The sequence below is a fragment of the Coregonus lavaretus genome (assembly GCF_964263955.1).
Source record: "Coregonus lavaretus genome assembly, chromosome: 26".
NCBI classification, from domain to species: Eukaryota; Metazoa; Chordata; class Actinopteri; order Salmoniformes; family Salmonidae; genus Coregonus; species Coregonus lavaretus.
This window is the reverse complement of record NC_140013.1, coordinates 13,471,590-13,481,374: the sequence shown is the minus strand read 5'-3', so window position 1 is coordinate 13,481,374 and position 9,785 is coordinate 13,471,590. Positions and strand designations below refer to the sequence as shown.

At 45.1% G+C, this 9,785-nt stretch overlaps 1 protein-coding gene across 2 annotated transcripts; it reads right to left on the bottom strand.

Moving 5' to 3' along the window:
• Positions 1–1,119: 1,119 nt before the first annotated feature.
• On the bottom strand, positions 1,120–9,699 carry LOC311101670 (beta-secretase 1-like; the record flags this gene model as incomplete). Of its 2 annotated transcripts, none has more annotated exons than XM_084142818.1 (9): positions 1,120–1,728; positions 3,133–3,304; positions 3,848–3,997; positions 4,379–4,480; positions 4,757–4,891; positions 5,138–5,275; positions 5,654–5,870; positions 6,118–6,206; positions 9,385–9,699. In XM_084142818.1, the coding sequence occupies 9 exons, from the start codon at positions 9,697–9,699 to the stop codon at positions 1,484–1,486; spliced, it is 1,563 nt and encodes a 520-aa protein (XP_083998944.1). In that variant the 3' UTR covers positions 1,120–1,483. The 2 variants fall into 2 exon arrangements, with proteins under 2 accessions (XP_083998944.1, XP_083998945.1); XM_084142819.1 differs by having other exon boundaries at positions 5,138–5,200.
• Between the last annotated feature and the right edge of the window lie 86 nt (positions 9,700–9,785).

Here is a 9,785-nt window from a genome sequence, read left to right as displayed (position 1 = left end):
CCATATTATGGCAAGAACAGCTCAAATAAGCAAAGAGAAATGACAGTCCATCATTACTTTAAGACATGAAGGTCAGTCAATAGGGAACATTTCAAGAACTTTTAAAGTTTCTTCAAGTGCAGTTGCAAAAACCATCAAGCGCTATGATGAAACTGGCTCTCATGAGGACCGCCACAGGAAAGGAAGTTCATGAGAATTACCAGCCTCAGAAATTGCAGCCCAAATAAATGCTTCACAGAGTTCAACTAACAGACACATCTCAACATCAACTGTTCAGAGGAGACTGTGTGAATCAGGCTTTCATGGTCGAATTGCTGCAAAGAAACCACTACTAAAGCACACCAATAAGAAGAAGAGACTTGCTTGGTCCAAGAAACACGAGCAATGGACATTAGACCGGTGGAAATGTGTCCATTGGTTTGGAGTCCAAATTTGAGATTTTTGGTTCCAACTGCCGTGTCATTGTGAGACGCGGTGTGGGTGAATGGATGATCTCCGGATGTGTATTTCCCACCGTAAAGCATGGAGGAGGAGGTGTTATGGTGTGGGGGTGCTTTGCTGGTGACACTGTTTGTGATTTAATTAGAATTCAAGGCACACTTAACCAGCATGGCTACCACAGCATTCTGCAGCGATACGCCATCCCATATGGTTTGGGCTTAGTGGGACTATCATTTGTTTTTCATCAGGACAAAGACCCAACACACCTCCAGGCTGTGTAAGGGCTATTTTACCAAGAAGGAGAGTGATGGAGTGCTGCATCAGATGACCTGGACTCCACAATCCCCCGACCTCAACCAAATTGAGATGGTTTGGGATGAGTGAAGGAAAAGCAGCCAACATGTGCTCAGCATATGTGGGAACTCCTTCAAGACTGTTGGAAAAGCATTCCAGTTGAAGCTGGTTGAAAGAATGCCAAGAGTGCGCAAAGATGTCATCAAGGCAAACAGTGGCTATTTGAAGAATCTCAAATATAAAATATATTTTGATTTGTTTAACACTTTTTTGGTTACTGCATGATTCCATATGTGTTATTTCATAGTTTTGATGTCTTCACTATTATTCTACAATGTAGAAAATAGTAAAAAAAATAAAGGCAAACCCTTGAATGAGTAGGTGTTCTAAAACTTTTGACCGGTAGTGTACATACATACCTCATACAATCACAAACACTCACACACACCTATCCATACTGTATATTTATATCATGCCCTTCTATCAATAAAGTTGTCCACTGAATCCAGGAAGCCATTTAACCCAGCTTGCTGGTATATCCACCTTTGATGAATCCAAAGTAAGTGGCCATTGGCTTATTTGGTCATTGTGCTACCCGCCCAAACCACAACCAACACCATCCTACATGTTAATCTGTTTCTGCATTACTCAATGAGGCTGATGTGCCCTCAACAACAATAAGAAAAGCCTCCATTTCCATTTCTGGTAGGCTTGCCTCTCCTGTGTACTGTATGTCCATGCCTCTCTATCATTTGAGGAGTGAGATATCATCAGCCAAGTCCCCAGCTCCAGGTGGGCGGAGGCAGCGGGAGAAGCGCCACTGGCACACCATGAGGCACAGTGGCAGCATGAAGAGGGCACAGATGCCCGCCATGATGTAGGCAATGGTCATGAGGGTGGACTCGTCCGTCTGCGGGATGTTGTAGCCGCAGTCCTCCAGGTCCACGCCGTGGAACGGCCCCTCAACGGAGGCCGTGCGGAACTCATCGTGCACTGTGGCATAGAAATACACATAGATCAGCAACATACATACAGGCACACACACATAAATCTTTTTTTAACATGTCTCCTCCCCTTCATCTACACTGATTGAAGTGGATTTAACAAGTGACATCAATAAGGGATCATAGCTTTCACCTGGATTCACCTGGTCAGTCTATGTCATAGAAAGAGCAGGTGTTTATAATGTTTTTTTCACTCACTGTATATATATACACTGAACAAAAATATAAACGCAACATGTAAAGTGTTGGTCCCATGTTTCATGCGCTGAAATAAAAGATCCCAGAAATTTTACATACACACAAAAAGCTTATTTCTCTCAAATGTTGTGCACAAATGTGTTTACATCCATGTTAGAGAGCATTTCTCCTTTGCCAATATAATCCATCCACCTGACAGGTGTGGCATATCAAGAAGCTGATTAAACAGCATGATCATTACACAAGTGCACTTTGTGCTGGGGACAATAAAAGGCCACTCTAAAATGTGCCGTTTTGTCACACAACACAATGCCACAGATGTCTCAAGTTTTGAGGGAGTGTTAAATTGGCATGCTGACTCCAGGAATGTCCACCAGAGTTGTTGCCAGAGAATGTAATGTTCATTTCTCTACTATAAGCCGCCTTTGGCAGTACGTCCAACCGGTCTCACAACCGCAGACCACGTGTAACCACTCCAGCCCAGGACCTCCACATCCGGCTTCTTTACCTGCAGGATCGTCTGAGACCAGCCACCCGGACAGCTGATGAAACTGAGGAGTATTTCTGTATGTAATAAAGCCCTTTTGTGGGGAAAAACACATTCTGATTGGCTGGGCCTGGCTCCCCAGTGGGTGGGCCTGGCTCCCAAGTGGGTGGGCCTATGCCCTCCCAGGCCCACCAATGGCTGCACCCCTGCCCAGTCATGTGAAATCCATAGATTAGGGCCTAAATAATTTATTTAAATTGACTGATTTCCTGATATCAAATCAAATCAAATCACATTTTATTCCTCACATGTGCCGAATACAACAGGTGTAGACCTTACCGTGAAATGCTTAATTACAAGCCCTTAACCAACAATGCAGTTTTAAGAAAAGATTTACTAAATAAACTAAAGTAAAAAAAGTAAAAGGGGGGGGTGCAAAGCTGTCATCAAGGCAAAGGGTGGCTATTTGAAGAATCTCAAATATAAAATACATTTTATTTTTGTTTAACACTTTTTTGGTTACTACATGATTCCATATGCGTTATTTCATCGTTTTGATGTCTTCACTCTTATTCTACAATGTAAAAAATAGTAAAAATAAAGAAAAACCCTTGAATGAGTAGGTGTGTCCAAACTTTTGACTGGTAGTGTATATATATACCATCTCCCCCTCTCCCTCCTTCTCATACTCCCTCCGCCCCCCCTCACCATGGCAGGTGCTGACGGCGAATCCGATGCGTTTCCTCTGGCGATCGAACACCACATAGAAGCCCTCCATGATGACGGCGCCCATGACGGTGCCCGTGCTGGACTGGGATACGGCAAACTTATAGCAGTCCTCCTGGGCCGAGGCCACGTCCTCCACGGGTCGCAGGTACTGCTGCAGGGGGCACAAAGAAACAGCGGACATCAGTCAGTAGAGAACACCTACAATGGATGGTAAGAATAAACCAGGAGAAATACAGCAATAGGATAATAAGCTCACAACACTTTTTTGTGCTTGTCTATGCAGTTTGGGTTTGGTGTAAGCATGAACTAACCAGTCCGTGCATGAGTGAGGAATATACTCACTACTTTCAACATTTTTATACAAGCTTAACATTAATTATCAATGTTAACTGTTGCTAGTCGAAGGTTCAAGGCCAGCGCTGACTGCCTCTACTGTCCCAATACAAGCTGCTCTCCACTTCTATCTCATTGCCATTGAAACAGTGATTCTATTAATCACCACTATCTCCAAGGTCCAGTCTCTGATTGGAATAACATACATCAAATACTCTCTGTAGTTCTCAACACATCTAAATTGAATGAAAAGTGAAAGGAGTTTAAGATAGGATCATCATTAGATCATTGAATTGATTAATTGAATAATGAAGATGTATTGTATTCAATGACAGGTAAGTACACAGACAGACACTGTTACCTGTGGGAGAATGGAGATGCGGAAGGACTGGTTGCGGTTCTCACTCATTAGGTAGAGCGAGATGACAGGGAAGATGTGCCACGGGGTGGTGCCAGCCTGCCAGCACACCAGCTGCTCCCCCAACCAGAACCCAGAGGGAAACTGCTCCGTCTGATAAGAAGACATGGGGTTTGTGTGTGTGTGTGTGTGTATGTGTGTGTGTATGTGTGTGTGTGTGTGTGTGTGTGTGTGTGTGTGTGTGTGTGTGTGTGTGTGTGTGTGTGTGTGTGTGTGTGTGTGTGTGTGTGCGTGTGTGTGTACGTGTGTGTGTGTGTGTGTGTGTGTGGGAGAGAGGGATATAAAGAATATTTAGCAATTGCAGAAACTAGAGAAAGATGATAGCTATGAAACTATTACAGACATTAAACCTGAGAAAGGGGATTTCACATGACACTAGCTGAAACTGTCAGCTACAAAGAAGAGAGGGAACAAAACAACAGAGAGAGAGGGGGAGTGAGAGAGAGATGAGAAAAGGTATGAGGAGGGACTCACAGACGAGGCTGCCTCGATGGCCTTCACGGCTGCCTGGAACACTTTGCGAGGGAGCCGGAGGTTGGTGGTGCCGCTGTCCACAATGCTCTTATCATAGTTGTACTGATAGAAACACAAGCCAAGAGAGAGGAAACAAATTGTCATTCTTTATTTACTGTCACTTACTGCACCATTATTAGTGATAGATAGATATTCAGGATTAACTAAAGAGAATACAGGAGCAAATAAAATATAAAAAGAGAAGGGGCCACCCATACTTAAAATGTACGCACACATGCCTATAAGTCGCTTTGGATATTAAAGAGAAAGTGGAATGAAATAGGGAGGATAATGTTGATTAAAGGGTCTTCAGCAAACCCATCAGCTACAGTATCTCACCTCCTTGCAGTCCATGTTGAGATCCTGACCATTGACCTCAATGCGCACAATGATGACCTCATAATACCACTCCCGGCGGATCGGGGTGTACCACAGGTCCCCAACATAGAGAGAAGAATCCACTCCACCAATGATCTAAGAAAACAGCAAATCAGACAGTATCATAGGCTGGGTCCAAAACTCTCAATACACTTTCCATTTCATATTGCCTTTGCAATTCAAATTATAACTAAACAATACTGACCTACCTGCCTGGCACATACAATCTCTATATATAACCCTCTTGGTTACACTAACACAACACACCACTTCTGTGTATTTCCCTCAAACAGAAAATGTGTCTGTGCCTTTTCCTATCGACTGTATGTCTATCTCTCTCACCATGCTGCCACCCACGGTGGCACTGCCCAGGCTGTAGTTCTGGGTGAACCCTGCGCCACACATCTGCAGGGAGAACAGGTTGGGCACGGGGGTCTGCCGCACCAGCGAGTCAAAGAAAGGCTCCAGCGTCTCATCAGGCTAAACAGATATGGGGGTTTAGAGGATTTAGAAAGGATTTAAAGATGGGTAACGAATAACTATATTAAAGTGAGGGGGTTGAAATATCTAAAACAATTCTGTGGTAATTTTAGCCATCTTGTTGACAACAAGCCTAAACTGACATTGTATCTCCACAAATCCATCACTGTGCATTTTCCACATTACCCTCACCAGTGACCCTCTAGCTGATCACTCTCTCCCTCCCTCCCTCCCTCACTCTCACCCAGGCAATCTCTGCTCAGCCCTCTCTCTTTTCCCTCTCTCCCTCCCTCTCCATCTTCCTCTTCCCCCCTCTCACCCATGCGTTTTCTGCCCAGCCCATTTCCCTTTCCCTCCCTCTCTCTCCCCCCCTCTCACCCGGGCGATCTCGGCGTAGGCCAGGCCCAGGATGCCCTCCCAGTTGGATCCGTTGATGAAGAAGCGGTCCGACTGGGTAATGGCAGCGATGTTGGCACGGAGCGAGGCATTGGGGCCGTGCGGCACAGACACCAGGTCAGTGCCCAGCTCGCCCTCCCAGCGGCCCTGGGTGTAGGGTACGTAAACACTGCGCCCAAGGTCGCGGTAGGAGTTAGACCTATGAACAGCAGGGGAGAAAAGGTGCTTACTGTATAAGTCCACCAAGGGAAGTATGTGCAGGGTAATCTAAAAGGGAGAGATCCCACTGAGATTCACTGTTCAATGGGATTCATATTTAATATAATATTTAAAGGGATAGTTTACGCATTAGTCCACTGTTGATATGGTCCCAAAGCATTGTGCATGTCAGCAGTAAAGTTTTCAAGCACTTTCAGTGTATTGTAATAAGAACCTGTGGTACTCACAGTGAGCGATGGTAGTATCTGCGGAGGAAAGGGTGAGCAGCTGCCCCCACTGCAAAGTTACTGCTGCCTGTGTCCACCAGGATATTCAACTGATTCACAAACACAACAAAGTTGTTATTGTAATGAAACCATATTACATATTCACTCAGCATTTTTCCAAAGCTAGGCCTATATATTGTGACAGGTATTGAGTAGGTATATGTGGTGTTTTTAGGTGTGTGTGTGTGTGCGTTCTTGCGTCTTCCAGGGTTAAAGGACAGAATACATTGAAATACACTGATGATAAGGACATGATCTCTGTTACCCTGGAGACAGCCATGCCTATTCATAAAATGTTTCCCTGCAGCTGCTGCTAAAACACTTCTTCATTTCAGCCATTTAGAGTCACTTTCTCTCTCTCTCACCTCCTGGCATTATGTTACTGGTAGTTGCTACGTATTGGTTTATTTTGCTCCAAATGTCCTTCTCCTTTCCTTTCCCACTGCATCCAACCCCTAGGCTGTTCTCAGATTGCCCTCTCTCTGTCTCTGTCTCTCTCTCTGTCTCCCTCCTTCCCTCTCCTTCCGGTGTGAGTCTCACATTTTGCTCAGTCAGTGAGTCAGACTGGCAGCCATGTTGTCTCTCTGGTGACCAGCAGGACCCTGATCAATAATAGATCTGCTCCTGAAATATCCAGGTATGCATCCCCAACTGGCACCCTATTCCCTATGTAGGGAATAGGGTGCCATTTGGGACACAGTCCAGGAAGTGGCAGAGCCAAGAGCCTCAAGGACTGTGTGCATGGAAGATTCCCCAGCCTGTTGCCTCAGTCTCTCACCCAGTCCCACACACACTCTCCACACAAATGCCCACGCACACACACACACACACTCCCACCAACACAAACGTGTCGCTTGAGACACACTCATCACATGCACCCTGCTGTTCCATAACATATCCATGTCATCTTCTAATCTAATCACAGGGGTGTCAATTGGATATGGCAGTCGCCATACACTACAACACAAACAATTTAAAATAGGCTTCTAAAATAATTAAAATCCTGATTAAAAGGCAAATGCAGTTTAGCAGAACTATACGGGCTGACTTTAGGACCATGCAGACACCTAGGAGCAGGAGGGAAGGCTGTTTGTATGGATGGATGAATGGCTTTATGGAGAGAACATCACGCAGCTGCAGGGAACAGCGCAACCTTTTCTCAAAACAGTGCAGAGGTAAAGATGGCTGTAGTAGATGGCTTTGGCTAGGTAACTGCTGTTTGACTTGACATGAAACCAAACTAGAGTTTTAATCCTGGTGCTGAGCTAGTGCGTAGCAGCTAATTCTTGTATGACATGTTTGTAGCACAGGAGGTTGGTGGTACCTTAATTGGGGAGAACGGGCTCGTGGTAATGGCTGGAGTGGAATACGTGGAATGGTAACAAATACAACAAACACATGGTTTCCAGGTGTTTGATATTATTCCTTTTGCTCAGTTCCAGCCATTAAAATGAGCCATCCTCCCCTCAGCAGCCTCCACTGGTTTTCTAGAATGTTAAGTCCCCTATTGACTGAGGTGAATGAAGCTACAGCAACAAGGTGATAATGTCTGGAGTCATTTTTGCTTGTTTTTGCTGTGCTCCAAATTGCATTTTAGAGTTTTTAAATTGTGTAGAAATGCAGTAAAGGAGCTTCAATTGGATAAACATTCCTTGGAGGAGAATGTCCCTTTGCCATCCATTCCCTAGGTTTAGCTGACATGATGCCCCTGCCCTACCACCAAACCACATTCACCCCCTCCACACACATCAAAACACCAAGCCATGCAAACACAGAGACATTGCAATGAATTGTGGGAGAAACTCAAATCAAACAGGGTTACTAGGGAGATTGTGCATAACAGTCTGTGTAGACCCATTTGCATGTTATATGATTTGAATAAATAAAGAATCACCTTAGCATTATGAGGTAGTACTGTAAAGAGTGATTTAACTTTAACCTGCATAAACTCTCCCTCAGTCAGCCTCATGGCCTGCTCTCCTCCTTTCTCTCTCTGATTGTAGTGTAGCGGGTGTATTTTGGTGAGGAATACGCTGATGTCTCACAATTGATCTGTCCTGCCCGCATCCTGCTTCCCTTCACACACACCACCCGAGACGCCTGGCCCGCAGCTGCATCCTGACACACACACACACACACACACACTTTGGACTTGCTACGACCCTGCTACACTTCCTTCTACACTTCCTCTAGCTGGCAGAAGCCTAGAATCCCTGTCGCAAACCTAATCTATTATTTTAGATGAGGTATGTCTGAAGCGTCTCAGAGGAGTGCTGATGTAGGATCCGTTGAGCCTTTTAGATCACAATTAATACGATTACATGGACAGGGGGGACCTGATCCTAGATCAGTACTTCTACTCTGTGATAATTGATACATACAGCCCCTGGTTTACATTTGCTGCTCAAACATCTTGAAGTTACTGTAACAGTCTTATAGTAGTCTATACAGTAGACCTATGTGGCAATTTGTTTGGTTTGTATTGCTGTAACAAAGCAATATAGTAATAGAATTCCCTTCGATTACATGAGGGAAATATTTTGTTATGTGTCTTTTAGTGTGTTGTATTCATAGTTATTAATACTGGATCAATCTCTATGGTTGTATTTGTATCAATGTTTCTAAATGTTTGTGAGTGGATGGAAGCCAGTGATGGTTTATCCTCCTAGTGGCATAATGGGAGTGTCCTAGGCAGGGCATAACGTTGGCTCTGTCACACATTAATCCCTCTGGTGTGCCAGTCTGTACCCTGCAGCTGCTTAGCTGCACCTCACTGGGAATTATCTCCCCCCCTCTTTCTCTCTGCAGAATTAAAGGCTTCATTCTCTCCTTCTTTCTCTCTCCTTCTCTCACATGCAAGCACACAGGCACAGACACACACATTTATTATTGTTGTTGTTCTTCTTCTTCTTCTTCACCATCTGCCATTTTAGAAGCCAGGTTACCAAGGTTTATGAAGGCCAGTCTTTCTTAATTCTGGTCCTGGGGACCCAAATGGGTGTTTTTGCCCTACTACTGAACACGTGATTCCACTAATCAAAAGTTTGATAGGGTAGGTTTGATGTGCCACAATGCAGAGGATATAGGGCACAGGTGCGCAAAATGTCATTCAGGGTCAATGGAATGGGCGTCTCAATGACACAGAGAGAGAGAGAGAGAGAGAGAGAGAGAGAGAGAGAGAGAGAGAGAGAGAGAGAGAGAGAGAGAGAGAGAGAGAGAGTCAGTCACCTTCTGTAGCGGTGAGCCCACAGCCATCTCCACGTAGTAGCCCTGTCCAGATTTCCCACGGAGGTTGTCGATCATGTCCACGAAATTGATGCGGCTGACCCCTCTGCGCCTCCGCGCTGCACTCGAAGAGCGCTGCGGGGCCACAGGCGGGGGTTGGGTTTCGGAGAGAGGGCCCTGCCGCAGTGGGAAGTGGATAGCTAGTGGGCCAGAGCTGTTTGGTTCTACTTCAGCCTCGTTGGAGCCGAAACTGACACCCACAAACAGGCCGACAATCGTCCATAAAAATACCATCCAGCGAGGACAGAGTGCCTCCATTTTGAAATGTTATTTTAGGCTATATATTTTAGGACACTTAATTTGCGCGCTCGACCGTCTCCTTTCAGTTTGGCATCATTAGAACT